The sequence below is a fragment of the Anneissia japonica genome, unplaced genomic scaffold (genome assembly GCF_011630105.1).
Source record: "Anneissia japonica isolate Jap-2015-1 unplaced genomic scaffold, ASM1163010v1 scaffold287714_len2871179_cov188, whole genome shotgun sequence".
Lineage (NCBI taxonomy): Eukaryota > Metazoa > Echinodermata > Crinoidea > Comatulida > Comatulidae > Anneissia > Anneissia japonica.
In genome coordinates, this window is record NW_022755542.1 from 2495621 (window position 1) to 2514897 (window position 19277).

At 34.0% G+C, this 19277-nt stretch overlaps 1 protein-coding gene across 1 annotated transcript in view; it reads right to left on the reverse strand.

The window, feature by feature from the left end:
- The window catches only part of LOC117123673 (alpha-1,6-mannosyl-glycoprotein 2-beta-N-acetylglucosaminyltransferase-like), a 32331-nt gene extending 14784 nt beyond the window's left edge, over window positions 1–17547 (reverse strand). Inside the window, exons 1-3 of the mRNA XM_033269674.1 lie at window positions 17406–17547; window positions 14811–15443; window positions 7791–7888 (exon numbers count right to left, since the gene is read on the reverse strand). Of these exons, the coding sequence (XP_033125565.1) occupies window positions 7791–7888; window positions 14811–15443; window positions 17406–17456 (782 nt within the window). The 5' untranslated portion in view covers window positions 17457–17547. The remainder of the gene's footprint in view (window positions 1–7790; window positions 7889–14810; window positions 15444–17405) is intronic.
- Window positions 17548–19277: the final 1730 nt, after the last annotated feature.

Consider the following 19277-nt stretch of genomic DNA (forward strand, 5'->3'; position numbering starts at 1 on the left):
GACGTAGGGGTAGACCAGGCCCAATTAGGCTAGGCCGAGCTGATTAGGCCAAGCCGTCTAAGCCGTCACGGTAAAAGTTGCCGCAAGGAAGAGGCCTAGACGGGACGATGATGAAATGGAACTGCTAGGGAGAAGCCTAGCCGGCTAGCGTTCAGACGGATTGTAAACAAGCCTAGGCCTACAGTATATAAATTGCCTTCGGGTTTTTTTGGTTTTTTTTATTTAAAAAAAAAAATTTTTTTAAATCAGGTCGGGCTTTTCCGACGGTCGGGCGGGGATGCTATCCAATTATTTTATTTTACGTGGCCTAATTACTGTATTATTATTACTGTAAGAGAGGATTACTTTTGCACTCTGTGAAAATAACACATGCATAAAATGACCTAAGATTCTAACAGATAGCTTGCGCATCTATGTTATTCTTACTACTCCATCTGCTGGGCCACTACTTAAAGCATACTGGGTTTACCAGCAACAACTGTCACCCCCATACAGACAGTAGTAGTATCATCTATTCCCTATCTACTGTATATCAAGATAACATACTGACAAATGTGATGTTCAAATCTACTGTACTGGCACAGCTGTTATTTTGCTATCACATACTGGTCCATATCTTACAATTTGAGTGGGCCCAGCATGTTTAAACAATTGTCAAATATAAAGGCCAAAATCTACAACATGCAGAACTTCAATATTAACGTAACATTATTTGGCTTATTTTAATTTTGAGAAATTAAATGAAAATGCTTTTTGTACTCTGTATTCCAACAGTGATAAGAAATTAATAGTTACGGCAAAGGTATGCAGTACTGTTCCGAAGAGATTTTACCTACGCCAATAACAGAACTGAGGGTCATAGAACGTCGCAGTGCTAAGCTTCAATGCTTTAAATAACTATCAAATGTGCATTTCTGATATCATCGAAGCACAGATCAGAAAATTGTTTACAGAAATTACGAAAACCAATTGTCAAGTTTTGGTCAGTCGACTGAACTTGTTGTGGTAGCCACGGGGGTAGCCACTAACTGCGGGCGCTGAACCGTGGAAACCTGGTTCACTTCCATTCGCGCTTCACTCTTCGCATTTTACCTGAGCGTTTGAAATGCAAGTTTCAATAGCACATCATTTTCGGATGAGACTAAGCTGTTGGTTATGTGAGGCATGTCCTGGCGAAATTGTCGCACAGTCCAATAAATGAGCTATAAAATATGGGAGCTCAAAAAATTGCCTAAAAATTCAAATTTGTTTTTCACTATACAGCAGATCAACAGTTTAATGTCTTATTAATCATGTCCCAAATGTATTAGTTCTGGAAGTGGTCAACAAATTGTTTATTTAATGTTATTTTGATAGTTCATTCTATTAAACAATGTATGCACAAATAACTTTGAAAGGCAAACTCAAAATCTTATTTATCTTGACTCTAAGAATACTATACTTTCACTTTCCAATAACTTAGGCTTGAAATGTCCAATTTGAATGAATGACCCCTCATTTTAAATATCACATACTCAGGTATCTGAAAATATCAATAACTTGAATATCAATTTTTGCTACAACTAGCCATTTTGCCACAACATACCCCACGTGTGCCACCAGACTCTACACTCTTTGGAAAGCCTTGTGTCCTTGTGTACTGCCCGTGCCTACAGTAATTCCCCACCGAACGAAAGACCTTGGACCCCCCACCCCGTCAGGGAAATCCTGGCACCGCCACTGTCTACAGTAGCACCAATAAAAATCCAATTCAAATTATAATGGGATCTAAATTTATAATATATAATCAGCCAGGTCAATATTTTTTTATCTTTTCAAAAATTCAACTGTTTAAAGGACAAGCAATATTTTAAGTCAATTTGAATAATAGCATTTTATTATCAGCCTTAAATCAATATGTTGGTTTTATATTTTTGTGGGGTTGCAGGGTTTGTAATAATATGGTAGTGTCTTTTGTCAAAGGCTTACACTAGGATATAAGGTAACAATTCTATAATTAGCCTAAAGCTATAACTTCCAACTTTCAAAAGCAGTTTCACCTAAATATGTTGAACCAGTTATAAAATGGTGGAATGCTTTATTATTTTCATTTATTGATCACAGGGGTGTTGTTTAATTACTGTAAAATAAATAAAGAATTACTGTATAAACAAAACACAAAGAAAAACACTATATATATATACTGTACTCTATACTTTTCTCTACAGTAATGCGAAAATAGCAGAACTTGAGGTCAATTTAAGGTCAAACAAACAAATGCAGGTTCATGATTCATAACACAAAAAGTTAGCCAGTCGATCTATAAGCTATCATTGATTTCCCATTTATGTTTTGTGCGGTTGTTGGTTGCCATCACTCGCATGGTTCTTTGTGAACTAAAAAATATGTTGCTTTCAATGTAAAGTAAGCTTGATGCAGCTTCACAACAAAATAAACAGAGTGAAGCAAGAAAAGACTGTGTTAATTATTTTACTAATTTGTAATACAATAATTAGTTTATTTCAGGTAATTTCTGTGGCCTACATTATTAAATCATAGGAAATCCAAACGTCAATTGACACATGTATGCTTAAAGGTATCTTTTAATATGATCAGATTTGAGTCACTGATTATATTTTTATAATTTCATAATACCTGTACATAAAAAAATATTGATGTTTAATTCAGAGAACAATAATTATTTTTCATAAATTAAATACCTTTTTATCTTAATATTATTTAGTGTGCATAAAGTATATTTTAATATGTCTTATATAGTATAGTAATCAATCAATCAATCAATTCACAAAAAAACATATAATTTTAATAAGCCTCCTTTAGTGTTCATTAATGATAATTATTACAGGATGCATTTTTAATGTTAATGTATGCGTTGAATGTATTTTCAATGTACAATTGTATATTAACTCTGAACTTTTGCAGTACTTTGAATAATTTGATTTTATAACAATAATCTATAAGAATAAATGTCTGCCATATTAGTCACACAACTTGTCAGACAAAAAATTATCAAGATCCTAAGGGGTCCATGTCAGATATTTTTTTCTATTTTCAATGGAGTGCAAAAACATACGTCTTTCAATTTTCTTGACTCTCTTTTGGGAAGAGTAAATAATAGAACAGGCTAATTTATTGAAAGTTTTATATTAATATCAATTGTGACTTTTCTTTTACCGTAATTATGTAAACACACTGTAACCGTCAATCGCTCTCCACCCCACCTCCTGGAAATGTTTTGAAGTCAATAAAAATATGCTGAAGTAGTTAGAAATCACCTCATACAACACTATTTGTGAAAAAGCTCCCCCACACTATTTGCGAAATAGCTCCCCCACACTTAACCATGGAGCCCTACCTCTCCTTCACGCCCACCCATCAGACTTCTTCCACCTCCACCACCACCCCTCCCCCCAACCATTTCAAGACCCAGACATGCCACTGGTATACAGTACCTTGTGCTCTGAATGATGGATGCTCCCTAAAGTCAATTATTAGTGTGAATACAATAATACAAATATTGGAAATTAATAATCAGATATTACCAATAAATGAATATGACTTGTTATTGTATTCACCTTAATATCAAATGACTAGATAATATTGACAGACAATACTGATAGCAATCATCAAATATGGGTCCAATTCTAAAAGTAAAGCTTCAATAATAATAATAATAATCTTTATTCCTGAGCGTTTGAAATGCAAGTTTCAATAGCACATCATTTTCGGATGAGACTAAGCTGTTGGTTATGTAAGGCATGTCGTGGCGAAATTGTCGCACAGTCCAGTAAATGAGCTATAAAATATGGGAGCTCAAAAAATTGCCTAAAAATTCAAATTTGTTTTTCACTATACAGTAAATCAACAGTTTAATGTCTTATTAATCATGTCCCAAATGTATTAGTTCTGGAAGTGGTCAACAAATTGTTTATTTAATGTTATTTTGATAGTTCATTCTATTAAACAATGTATGCACAATTAACTTTAAAAGGCAAACTCAAAATCATATTTATCTTGACTCTAAGAATACTATACTTTCACTTTCCAATAACTTAGGCTTGAAATATCCAATTTGAATGAATGACCCTCTCATTTTAAATATCACATACTCAGGTATCTGAAAATATCAATAACTTGAATATCAATTTTTGCTACAACTAGCCATTTTGCCACAACATACCCCATGTGTGCCACCAGACTCTACACTCTTTGGAAAGCCTTGTGTCCTTGTGTACTGCCCGTGCCTACAGTAATTCCCCACCGAACGGAAGACTTTTGTCAAAGGCTTACACTAGGATATAAGGTAACAATTCTATAATTAGCCTAAAGCTATAACTTCCAACTTTCAAAAGCAGTTTCACCTAAATATGTTGAACCAGTTATAAAATGGTGGAATGCTTTATTATTTTCATTTATTGATCACAGGGGTGTTGTTTAATTACTGTAAAATAAATAAAGAATTACTGTATAAACAAAACACAAAGAAAAACACACTATATATATATATATATATATATATATATATATATATACTGTACTCTATACTTTTCTCTACAGTAATGCGAAAATAGCAGAACTTGAGGTCAATTTAAGGTCAAACAAACAAATGCAGGTTCATGATTCATAACACAAAAAATTAGAAAGTCGATCTATAAGCTATCATTGATTTCCCATTTATGTTTTGTGCGGTTGTATAGGTTGCCATCACTCGCATGGTTCTTTGTGAACTAAAAAATATGTTGCTTTCAATGTAAAGTAAGTTTGATGCAGCTTCACAACAAAATACACAAAGTGAACCATTCAAGCCTAAAATATAAAATTTTGATCAAGAAAAGACTGTGTTAATTATTTTACTAATTTGTAATACGATAATTAGTTTATTTCAGGTAATTTCTGTGGCCTACATTATTAAATCATGAATACCGGTAATCATAGGAAATCCAAACATCAATTGACACATGTATGCTTAAAGGTATTATATTTTTATAATTTCATAATACCTGTACATAAAAAAATATTGATGTTTAATTTAGAGAACAAAAATTATTTTTCATAAATTAAATGCCTTTTTATCTTAATATTATTTAGAGTGCATAAATTATATTTTAATATGTCTTATATAGTATTAGTATAGTAATCAATCAATCAATCAATTCACAAAAAAACATAATTTTAATAAGCCTCCTTTAGTGTTCATTAATGATAATTATTACAGGATGCATTTTTAATGTTAATGTATAATTGAATGTATTTTCAATGTACAATTGTATGTATTAACTCTGAACTTTTGCAGTACTTTGAATAATTTGATTTTATAACAATAATCTATAAGAATAATGTCTGCCATATTAGTCACACAACTTGTCAGACAAAAAATTATCAAGATCGTAAGGGGTCCATGTCAGATATTTTTTTCTATTTTCAATGGAGTGCAAAAACATAATCTTTCAATTTTCTTGACTGTCTTTTGGGAAGAGTAAATAATACAGCAGGCTACTTTATTGAAAGTTTTATATTAATATCAATTGTGACTTGTCTTTACCGTAATTATGTAAACACACTGTAACCGTCAATCGCTCTCCACCCCACCTCCTGGAAATGTTTTGAAGTCAATAAAAATATGCTGAAGTAGTTAGAAATCACCTCATACAACACTATTTGTGAAAAAGCTCCCCCACACTATTTGCGAAATAGCTCCCCCACACTTAACCATGGAGCCCTACCTCTCCTTCACGCCCACCCATCAGACTTCTTCCACCTCCACCACCACCCCTCCCCCCAACCATTTCAAGACCCAGACATGCCACTGGTATACAGTACCTTGTGCTCTGAATGATGGATGCTCCCTAAAGTCAATTATTAGTGTGAATACAATAATACAAATATTGGAAATTAATAATCAGATATTACCAATAAATGAATATGACTTGTTATTGTATTCACCTTAATATCAAATGACTAGATAATATTGACAGACAATACTGATAGCAATCATCAAATATGGGTCCAATTCTAAAAGTAAAGCTTTAATAATAATAATAATAATAATCTTTATTTATTCACGAGACTCTTTCACCAATGGGAGTTCTTACAAAAGGCTGTGAGGTCCATAAATACAATTGTATAAAACTTCCATTCAGTTACTTCTTATGTTCAAATTTAGACACTGAAATTCCTAAATTCTTTACTTTTTTTTATATTTGCTCTTGTCTTTTTGTTGGACAGTCGAAACATCTTATCAGAATGTTTCGGTTTTTCTATTTTCTTACAGTAAGTTTACTTTTCATGTTTAGGGTAACCTGGACTTTACATGGGTGGATCCAGTCTCCCTGGTAACATTTTTTATATTACTGTGCCCTATATTTTCGCACACTATTAATTTTCACTATAAAGCGGCGATCACGAAAATTAAGGATGCATGAAAATCGTGAAATTCTGAATGATAGTTTTGTTTTAGTTGATAAAGAGGCTTGTAGCTGCAGTAGGACTGCCTATGGTAGCTACAGCTGTAGTCTAAAATCGGGAAAGTAAGAGATTGCTCGCAAAATCGGAAGGAACCCACCAAAATCGGGAGCTCTATATACAGGCTAAAAACACATACGCAGTAGGTTTCCGCATCATGTTAAAAAAAGACTGGAAATTGTAAAATCACATAAAAAAACTAAACCCTTTTTTAGGCTTAATTTGGTCATCTCTATTCCCTCCTGCAGTTTCTTGTATTGTGCTAATTAATACGATGGATTTGAAATGAAAACAAACAAATAAACAAGCCTGTGTAACAATTTCCTAATTTTTTCGACAAAAAATTGTTAGATGCCTATGGTCATGATGTGATCATGATCATATTTAGCATGACACATTGTGATTGGAATTATTGGATGTAAACACCAAGGATAGCCCACGAAAGTCTAGAAGGCAATATTTCCATTGGGATCCTTCTGGTGGTGATTGGGCAGTACACTGGGAGACAATCCCCTACTCTTTTCCGAAGAGTGTACTGCGTTCTTTAAACGTGCACACGGTCCCTAAATATGCACACAGGACTAATGGCTTAAACGTGTTATCTGAAAGACGGTGCGCTATTTTAACTTGTATTTCAGCCTTCTAGCTGAAACACAAGGAGGCAGCGATGGGAATTGAACCGGGGACCTAGAGATCACCACGGTTCAGCGCACACACAGTGGCTACTACCAGATTAGCCGACTAAGCTAAGCTGCTCTCACATGTTTTTGTCAAATAACATTTAATAGTATGGATAGGACTTTGTAATGCTTTAACACTACCATTCCTGAGTTTACCTTTCTCTCTCATTTCGCAGTACACAGCTTGCAGGTAGCCTGTTGAATAAGTACAGTATTGCGCTGTACAGTATATTCGCTAAACAAATACGCATTTGACTAAGGAATCAGTGTTGGGTGTGTCAGTGCTCACTCCAACCAACCAAGTAATATTATTACCTATTTTGTTCTATTGTAAATTAGTCTTGCAGAAAGAACACATTTTCTTAAATGTAAAATAAACTATAAAAGTTGAATCCAACAGCAATGGTTACGCCAATGCAATATTGCGATAAACCTGTTCACAGGCTCATACAACAGTAGAATTCTAATAACAACCATTTTCAGTAAAATTAGAACTTGATAACTAATAAAATAATAACAAAAAAATAAAAAATGTAACAATAGCAACAACTAAAGTACAGTACAACAATAAAAATAACAGCAAATACTGTACAGTGTATCACTTGTTTTTAAATTTATACACTTTTTAAATAATAATCAAGAACTTACTTTTTTCTATCCACATTTCGTGGACAGTCGTTTGGGTCTACTCCAGGGAACTCATTTTCATAAATTTGAAGTAAATAGGGGTAAAATATCTGCATTGTCTGAAAAAAAAAAATAATAAAAATGTTTGAGAGAATAATGAAATAAATTATATATTTATTAATATAAAATTACTATACCATCTTTTGGAACATATTTGTGACAATTATGAATTTCAGTGAGCAGGTCCCATTCCAACTTTGAGTGCGATTATAGAGCATTATAAAAACATCATGATTTCAAAATTTTCCAATTTTAGGTTAAAAGTTGTTTTTTATTAAATGAAACACCATCCAAACCCGTCAGTATTGATTTCAAACTTGCGAACTACAACTGCTTTTTATAAACAAATACTGTTCTGTGATGAATAGAAGAATGCAATTCTACTGTACATCAAAGAGCTCTCATTACCTTTCCATTCACAAACTGCTATTCACTGAACATTACTTCAATCGAATTCTAATTTTCGTTTCATTCATGATAGCCACGCATACTTTGCAGGAAACAATAATTTGGAAAAAGATATTCAAGACTTAAAATATAATGGGCCAATTTAAGTGTCGGTAATTATGTATCATGTTTGTGTTCCTTCATACAGTATAGTTTATAGTGCATAATTTAACAGCTGTAATCTGAAAGAATTACTCAGAGCAGAGACCTGCTGACTCTTCACATGGTTATAAAAAAAATTTTAAATAATTTAATATTAATTTATATAACTGCACAAATTAAATTAAAAGCATGTTCAACTGCATGTTATAACAAAATAGACAAAAATACAATTTATGAACAAGATACAGAGAAATAAAATTATGGAAAGTTAAAATTCATCATACAGTACTGTACTGAAAGCTAATCATTTTGCATTACAATAAAATTTAAACAATAAAATCCAAATTCAAATTATTCATTGATAACAGTTTGAAGTAGCAATTGTCAATATACCAATATGAAACAGTATGTCTGACACCCGTATTCTTAAAACAAACTTTAGTTGAACTTCGAACTAGAACTTCATTTAGTGCTAGTTGCAACTTCAACTTGTACAGTATTCACAAACAACGTACAGTAGTCAAAGTTTTAACGACGAATAAATCAAGTCCCACCGAAGATATATCATCAAACCTGCGTATACAATCGTTTTTATTCGTTTTACTTTATCATGACGTTTTTAGTGCCACCGGGTAAATGGTTCGGCCTGCGGAGGTACAGTTATCATTTTAGTGGAGGTTCGCGTCATTTAGTCTAGTGCTAGTCGAAGCTTGTTTTAAGAACACGAAATGACATAATTTTTAAGTTTTAGCTTGAACTACGACTAAAGTTTGTTTTAAGAATACCAGGGTTATTTTATTCAGATTCCGCTATAGAACTACTGTACAACTGTATGCAGAAACGGCTTGGCACAGCGGGAACAGTTTTGATTTAAAACCTGAAGGCCATGGTTTATCCTTCAAGGTCATTTCGCTTTCTTCTCTCCACTCAAAAGTACAACATAAATGGGTACCTGGTGGGGTTGCCTGCTCCTGTTTCGATTACGGTAACTAACAAATAAACATGTGGACATTACACCCTAGGAGAAAGCAGTTGTATTTGAAACGGCACTAAAATAAACTGTAATGAATAAATATCTTGTTTATTAATTGAAATCCGGACCTTGAGGTGGGGAGACCAAATTGATCTTAATACAATTGTACAAGTATCTAATAAATTTGAATAAAAATATTTCCAACATAAGCTCAGAATATTTGTCAGATGAGCAACTCACACATCATACTGTAGCATAGTATTTTTCTAGGAAAATGCTGTGCCATATATTTGGGCATAAAGTGGGCTTACAAACATAAAATATCGTGGAACTACAGTAACTGTACCACTGTACCTTGGAATTATAATTAAATAAATGGCACATGATCAATGCTCTATACAGTAAGTCTGTAATTATCCCAATTATCAAACATTAACTATTAAAACAAACACAACAATCATTTGTGTGCTAGAAACTCCACCTGTTAAAAACACCAACTGGATATTAATTACTATAAGGAACTTTCACCTTTGAAAGTATGTGCCACTACTGCTACTTGAAGGTGAATGGTTACCAAGATGTACAGTTAGTGTATTTTTAAACTCTTTTACAAAGAATATACATCAACTGAAAATGAAATGTGAATTGTTATTTACATTTTAACCTTTAACCTTTAAAGATGGTGGCTGTGTGATGCTATACCTATACTGTACACATTTCAATTTGAATTCTTTAGTTTACATAATTAAAGTAGGCTAAATAATTAGCTTTCAATCTAAAATTAAGATGATCAATAGAATATTATTTTTGTTAATTCACAGATGTCTGCCAATGCCATTAAATAATAAAACTTCATTACATGAAAGAGGTAACTGTAAAGCCACATGCTCACCCGGAGGAATCCAAAGGCGAAAAAAATATCACTTTCATGGGAAATCCTAACGAACACGTGTCAACTAGAGCATACTCTACAATTACATTACTATAATCATATACTAATGTTTGTGCCGATTTACTGTCCAGATATGTGCACAGCTCTGGAAGAAATATATCGTAGCACCATTCTTTTAAATGTCTTTTGGATATTTTGAGTTCATATTTATGCCCATTAAAATATTGTAAAAAAAAAAAAATTTTACAATTTAACACAAGTCCACAAAATATTGGACGAGGACTTGTCACGCTACAAAAGCAACACATGTGAGAATTCATTATTCAAATTTCGTTAGTACAGTACAGTGAAAGAAGTAGCACAGTATAGGTACAGTAAGTGGAACATACCACTTACAGTAGTGATTGCTGCTGATACAGTACGTACAGTACAGTACGCGTCCTACTGTAAATAATGGAATAAAAATCAATACATGACCAATAAGGAATGTTTACATCCATCACATTTCAGCATGTATTTTATCCACTTTTTACTATTCTTTACCAGTATGCCTACAGTATCTTACCTGCTTTAACATTATAAACAAAATTAGTATTGGCTCATGTTGTCTTTATTTAAAGGTAATTTGACTTTTATTTAAAGGTCTTTCTAAAATTATAGCTAAAAATGTAGTATTCAATATTATGCGTTGATACTACTTGCAGCATTTAGTCAACTGGGCTTCACAAAATTATTATTTAAATGATTGGCCTACACCTGTGTCCTCCACCATTAACATGTTAAAGTGCTTTTTAATTTTAGCTGGTGAACAAATGTACAGATGTTAAGTAAATAGTAAGCAGCTTTTTTTCTTTAGAAGTGGGGTCATTTCTGAGAACAATTAAGGTTAATATTATTGTTGGCTTTACAGTAGTCTCTTGAAAGATGGGAGAATAACTAGACAGAAGACAGTTCCCCTAATTCATTTAAACTTATGTTATTTATACAGGAGTTCTCTTTCTGCACCCCCTCCTGCAAATATCTGGACCCACACCAGTACCTCACAGCCTCGCTAAAGGCCACCGAAGGCAGCCTTTTTGTGAGTAATAATAACAATAATATAATAATAATATTGAAAGCAATAACAATTAAATAAATATCAGACACAAGATGATCAAATTAGTTCAGGCTATAAATAATAATAGGATTTGCGTGACGATGCTACAATGGATTAACCCATACGTGACTGTACCTGCACAACGTACATTCAACCAAAGTGCATCCTAGTATCCACACGACGAGGATAACTTTAAGTACTTGCATGCGCAGATGGCTTCTTGCAAACAAAAAGATCTGTGTGTGACTGAAAATAACACTACAGTTGGCGAAAGTACGACCTTGGTTGAAACTGCCGACTCATTTATGTATCGAGATGCAGACTTCTTATTTACACCATTATTGTACGTCTTATATCCCTACCGCATCGCACAATCGAACTACTGTAGCTCCATAATAAATGCTTGCGGTATACCAGGTAGACTACTGTATCTCAAGGTGTACAGTACAGCAATCCTTCATTAATTTATTATCAACTGTTCTGCTGTGGCACAACACCACATACTGTACACTATCTGCATGGTGTACAGCAGTATTTTAAAGCAACTTGTGGTTTCATTTGAACTGCGCATGCCCATATCCAAGGTCAACTGACATAAAAATATGTTGAGTGTTTGTTTGATTGACCCTGATACAGACTTATTGCTACTGTACAGTACTTCACTATGCAAAACATTACACAAGATTTCTCCTGCGCTTTTGCATAGATTAAAAAATTGGCATTTAATCAATTTAAGGATTTTCAAAAATAAAATGAGGCTTGCCATCCCAAAACCAGGAAAAGTGACTAAAAAAATTAAAATTGACTTTTTATATATTCTTTAACAGTATTCTCTACTAAGCTTTAAAATGATGGGTCATTTTACTGGAATCGACAAGTAGAGTACTATTGCCAAAGTTATGCTGTACGAAAGTACTGTATGGGCGTACAATACTGCCACATTTGCTATACTCAGTTCAACAATTGACATGTCGACAAGGACGCGAAGCCCCGCCCACAAAGTCACGAAAACCTATAGACAATGGCGGCTAGACTTACCGAGTTGGCAAAGATTTTCTTTGCTATCAACCTTCTTTAAGAAAGAAAATTCAGGGTAGGCGGTATGCAAATGAATCATATATTCATAGTGTTAATCTATTTCATGGAACATGGCGGGGAAATTGTTGTAAAAGCCTCTGTATTTCACTCCCAAAGAAAGAGGGAAAAGCCGCATTCAGTCAACCTTGTTGTCGGCAAAGACCAAGTCACTGATGCGCACTGCTCATGTAAATCTGGGTATCTACAGGTACAGTATAACCAAGCATAGACATCTAGGCCTAGGCTCACGTATGTTTTGCGTTTAAACCAGCTGTCTAAGAAAATTAAAATGTCCGAGAAAAAGTTTTTGATCACGTGACTAAATGACACTCGCTGATTAGTCGGTTTATCTGTCAATCAAATCTCGTTGAGATGTTAATTAACGACAGTACACTCGTTTTGGGATGGCAAGCCTCAGACAGTCTGTAGATCAGTGAAAACATTATCATGTTCATTGAAAGATTTAACATTTTTCGATCCTTATAATGAGATATTCAAGGTTTTATTAATTCAATTATTAAGGTTTATCTTCATTTTATGACACATGGTATTAATCTTGATTTACAGAGCATGATGACAGACTAAATAAAATTATACAATCACATACACTGTGTAGTGATCCATACTGAGGGTGACAAGACTACAGTACGCGACAGAGCAACGTGTCGCTTAGCATAAAAATAAAATCAATTTCTATTTCCCAAAAACTGTCAAGCAACAAAAAAAATATCCTGCCCAACCAGAAATTCTGGTTATTCTTCACTAATCATGCAATAAAACAAACCAGCAATGTTGGCGCGTCACAATCGTTGCTTATTGCAATTTAACATTTGTCCTAAGTACCTGTAGTTGAATATGCTGCGTAATGGAGAGTACTGTGTGAAAAATTATTCTGTAACAGCCATGTGCCACTGTGTGTGTAAATTAACCTTATTAGACAAATTTGACAATACTAGTAAACTTTGAAATACAAACAATGTTATTGGAAATTTGATTGCAATAATACAAAAGGGACTTATTACTGTATTAACATATTATTTCACAAAGCACTTTATAAACACAATTCAGAAGACCACTGTTTACAGTCTGTATTTCTCAGGATAATACTGTAAAAAGAATTTACGATTTTGATACTTCCTTGTGTACTTTTAAAGACCTTTGTGGTAAAACCAGATATCTGCATATTACAAATTTAATTAAAACACTGAATTGCCATAAAATCAATTGTTATTAACTTCGAAATAGATGGTATTTCAGTAATTGTCAAACTATTAATTGAAAGCCTACATATAAAATTTTAGGCAGTGGCTATATGTGAGGTCTCACTACAAAATGAGTCTCATCATTAGAAAATCAAAAAATGAGTTAATACATTTTGGTAGATCACATTATAAGCTTTAATTTGAATGGCCTCCTTAGGATAAATAGATCCAGAGATGTTAGTATTTAAAGTTTACTGTAGGTGTATGAGAACCAGGTTTTGAGAAAATCGGCCTCAAAGATAAACTAACCTGTACAAATAATAGGACTAGAATTACAGAATATGCGAAGAGAACACTGTTTTAGTAAGAAAATTCACTAATAAAAAGTACACAATCATAAAATATAAGTGTCAAGTTATTCAAAAACATAAAATCAAAATTTTGTAAAAATGTTGCCTTTGACCTATTTTGGTGAATATCTCAATATGATTTCACCAACGATGTGTCTCATTTCGTGGTGAGACATCACATATGTTACACCAGCCTTAAACCAATTTTTTCTGATTTTATTGTTCTAACCTAGAAAAACATCCAATCAGAATTAAGATTTTGGTTCAACCTTAAATTTTATTGTTAAGGTTTATTGTCCATCAAGTCGAATGGCCAAGAGGGTTAAGGCAGTACAGGGAGCGCCACAACGTATAGTACAACCATAATATCGGCACTGGTATGAATGGCACGCTTGCCTACAGCATGGTTCTGGTGGTAGAACAAGTTTTCTCGGATAAAAACTATAAACTGTACTGTAGGCCCAGTTTACAAATTTGGCTCATGTGCATTTCAAAGAACATACAGTAAACTGTAGTACATTTTTGAGATGAGTATTCTATACTGTAGGGGTCACCTTGGTGTAATGAGGTCCATACTGTACCCACTGTTGTGGAAAGTCAAAAGTAGCTGGTACTGTATTGGTAAATACTGGTTAGGCCAGACAGGAAGTAGTGACCCTCAAGGTAGAAGATGTTACTGTTTGAATTAGTTCATACCTCCAGCACTTTGAGACTTCACTATAAATAAAGTGCCATACACAGAGATCCATTTAACAATACATTTTACATCACATCACTACAGGCCCTGTATTATCATTCTCACATAAATTATTGATGAGATTAAAAGAAAATAAACTACTTACCTGACAAAAATCAATTTGTTTAATCAATGCATTGATATCTTCGGAATAAAAATCATGGCTGAAGATTAGTAGTGTTTCACTTATATCCTTCGCTTCTCGAAAAGAATCAATCAGAAAGCGTAAATATTCTAAACGTTTATGAACCATTACAACTAAAACAGGGGCATTTGCAGGCCTCGTTGGAAATCTTCCTAGATTGCGTATTTCCTGCTTACGATTGACTTCTAAAATAGTCTGTTTCAATGTATGTTTGGAATTGTTTTTAAGAGCATCTTGTTCTGAATTAATTAAAGAGTTATTTGTTTTTTGAACAACATTTAAAATCTCTTGATTTTTATCTAAGGAAAGTTTATTTGGAATTGAATTGTTTACATGCTCTGGTAGTAGAATGTTTCTTGCTACAGTTCGAATGTTTTGTTCATTTGGTATAGGTTGTCCATTATGTTTAACATTGTCTGAGCGTCTTTCTTTGTAAAATTTGCTATTGTCTTCCCCAATTCCCGCTGGCCGAGAAGTAGAAGAAATATACAGAAAACATAACACAATTCCTAGAAATATCAAGACTGTTTTCATGATATACCGTCTCCGTCGCATTACAGCCATCTCAACTGAATTCCCAAGGATAGTACGTACCTGTGAACATTTAATCAAAAAATGTATTTAAATCCTAAAGTAAAGTATCTTATCGGAAACAACAATCAGAACAGCATTTATTTTTTCCTTTACTTTCATAATAAATAGAACAAAATATAAACAAGGAACTACTGTAGGGACAAAAGTATAAAGTACAGTAGAAGTTTTGATGAATTGATAAATAAAAAGATATTGTATTGTAAAAATCCATAAACTAGTAGTGATGTTGATAACCAATGAGAGAGATACCTACTGTACCTGATTAAACTGACTAAATGTCTGTCTCTCACAAAATAGTGCACCCCACGAATAAATAGAACAGTCGGTTTTCGAAACTAAGTTCAAACAGTTGAAGCACTCATAGAGTGCAGAGTACTATGTTACACAATAAAACTAAGACTGTAAACCAGGAATACCTTTCAGTATGCCAATCAAATAATTAATTAACATTTTGAACATTTATTAGAATCTCCATGGCCTACTAAATTATTCTATTGAATACATTATTCAAGATGATAGATGGCCTGATACTACAGTAAGTTACAATTGGTTTCAACCTAATTTGAACAAGGATTATCTTGTAAATTTATCACTTGGTATCTCATGGTATTATGCAAGTGTACTGTACAAATAAGAAGCCTGATAATGCTAGCCACTAAGCTCGGCTTACGCTACCTTATGCCCTACTGTAGTTCAGTAACCCTATCCAGGTACCAGTAACAAACTACAGTATAGTTGGACCGTTGTGTACATACAGTGATATTCTCCGTCTGAGGAGGTGTAACTAATCCAGAACAATGATGCTGCGAGTTATGGATTAATCCCCTACCTTTACCTTTACAATCATTAATCTTAAAATTACAGAATTTCCAAACAATTTTAGGGTATAATCATCCATACATTTTATAAAGATTTGCAAGATAATACAACGTGGGCCGACAATAGGTTTAAGGTGTAAAAAGTGGATGCTTCTGCAAGAAACTTTCAAACAGTACTGTACAGTAATATGAGCGAGAGGTGGCAGGTGTACCAACTGTAAAGTTTTTAATTGCGCAGAGGATATCTAAAAAATATGCCCAAATTTCGCTAGGAAAATAGGTGTGTGGAATCGTAATTGTTGCATAGTTATATATTAAGATTTGTTAAAAGCCTAATTTTCGGCAAAATCTGCCCTTATTTTCCTAAATGCGTGAAGGAATTTTTAGGCCAAATTTTTGCGCGGACGAAATATATTCCCAGGCTTTATTACATGTACTAATTCAGTCTGGCAGATGTATATTATTAGTATCCGTCAACGACAATAGGCCTACTGTAAGCGTACAGTAGGCCAGGAAGGGAGGCCCTACTACTGTACTCAAGGCCTAGAGTACAGTACAGTAGTAGAGTAGGCTAGGGTCAGACTAGGCCTACCTTCCCAGCTCAGGGCTGGCCAAGCTAAACTAGTAGGCTAGACCTATCTAGGCTGTAAAACTAAGCTTCCTTATTATATTAATGGTAGACGATTGGAATAGTCTACCACTGTCCTTAATCAATTTAAGAGGATCCTGGAGAATACATGGTGTGTGCATCAAAACCGTTTCTATCTAGGCCTAGGCTAGGCCCTATCCGTAATTCGTCCAGGAACCAGAATCTTGGGTTGAAGGAAACATGATATTTTTTAAGCTCCAAATCCAAAGTAGGCCTAAACCAAGTAAGTAAGTATACCTACCCTAAAAAAGGTAGGCCTTGTTGCTCGGCTGGTCTCTAGAAATTAGGCTAAGGGTCTAGGCTCTAAGCTAATAAGACATTACCTAGGCCCACCCGACCCTAGTGAGGCCTGACGGCCTAGGCCCAGCCTAGCTAGCCTAACTAGGCCTAGGCCTAGGCCTAGAGTAGAAAACAGGGCGAGAAGAGCGGCCTTTCATTTCGAAAAAAAAATAGATGACATTATCACAATTAAATGAAAATTATAAAAACACTCACAATCCAAATATTCCATAAGTCAGAATTCCAGTAATATAAACCTGTTAACATGAAGAAGAAGAACGTATAGGTATTTCCGTCCCACTCCTTATCCTGAACCACTCTCACCCACACCAAGTCCACGAATGCTTTCGTGTTGCTTAAATTTGCTGAAATTTACCACCACCCGCTTTCTGTGGACGATCGACGACAACGACGAGAACGGCGCATCGTCCATGAATTGTTGCCAGTAGTTCAAGAATATTTTCCCTAATTTGAGAACGATCAGAATCGAAATTTCTCATTAGCAAGAAAGTGAAAACTATGTGACATGCACATTTTTACTGTCTATATATATTTTTAAGAGGCTATTTCTCGCTCTTGGTTCTTGCTCTAGCCTAGAAGCGTCTGAAGACTTGCAACCTTTCGCTGATAGGGGTACATCAACAGAGCGCAGAGCATAGTGACCAGACCTAGCATAATTAATTATGCTTTTTGGCATAATTTAGACTCGTTTGGCATCTAGCATATGTGCTGGCATAATTTTGGAAAATTTTAGCATAATTTAGCATAATTTTGTCCTAAGAAGAAAAATATCCCAAACTGGTCTCACAAGAAAAACAAATTGGTCTTAAATTGAAATCCAACAAATTTGATTACCAGATTAATAAAATTTGTTTCATCCAAAAATCCTTTTCAAACAAAAAATAAATAAATAAAAGCTAAAATGCCGACCCTTAATTTCGTCAAATTTGGGTCGGCTGAAACAACAGCTAGATAACCTGGCGGTCATGGGTTCAATTCCCACACGAAACATTTTTTTTAATCATTTTATTATTGGCTAGTATTTGGGGACGTACTGAGTATTTGGTACGATAACACGACAGGTAGGGGAAATAATCACTCCTATGATATTTCCTGAGGCAAACTCACATCTTAATAGCAATTGTAGTGGTTTTCATCTCGCTTGATAACCTGGAGGTCGTGAGTTCGATTCCCACCCTATTTTTTTTATTTAAATTGTATTAATGGCTAGTATTTGGGGACGTACTGGGTATTCGGTACGATAACATGACAGGGGGGAAAATAATCACTCCTATGATATTTCCTGAGGCAAACTCACTAATAGCATTTGTAGTGGTTTTTATTTGGCTAGATAACCTGGAGTCATGGGTTTGATTACCACCCGAACCATTTTTTTAAAATTTAAATTTTATTAATGGCTACAGGAAGCCCACTCTTCATATTATAAAAACTTGGTCATAATACAACTTATTCTTGAAGGAAGCAGAATAATGCAATTATTTCAACAACTGACCAAAACCAAACATGATAGGTGTGATTTTACTTTTCACTAGGAAATTATTTAAATATGCATAATGTTTTTTTTTTGTGATTTTAAAATAACAAAATATAATAAAATTTCTCACCCTAAACTTCTCATGGCGAACGGTGCGAAGGTCTGAATCCACGTCTGTATGTATTGATTGAAAGCGACCATAGAAACATTATTTTTCGTTCATAGGTCTAATCTTGGATTTTTGTCAATGTCAAAAGGCAAAATAGTAAAATAACAACAATGCTATGAATAACAAGCTTTCTCTTAAATAAACCTGCCTGTTTTGAATTCAAAGTTTTTTATTGTTTTGCTACATCATAGCTCTGATGTTAGATTTAAAAAAAAACATAATTATTTTTATTTAAAAAATGTTTTTTTTTAAACTGTGTATTAGTTTACTACGGTACTACAGAACATCTTTAAAATTGGTGTATACAATGGAAAAATAGCAAGTTTTTTCACGGGAGCCCTCGGCAGCACGCTGGCCCCAACTTCATTGCTCGCTTTGCTCGCGAGCACGGAGGTTGGGGGCCGGTTGGCCGCCGAGAAAACAA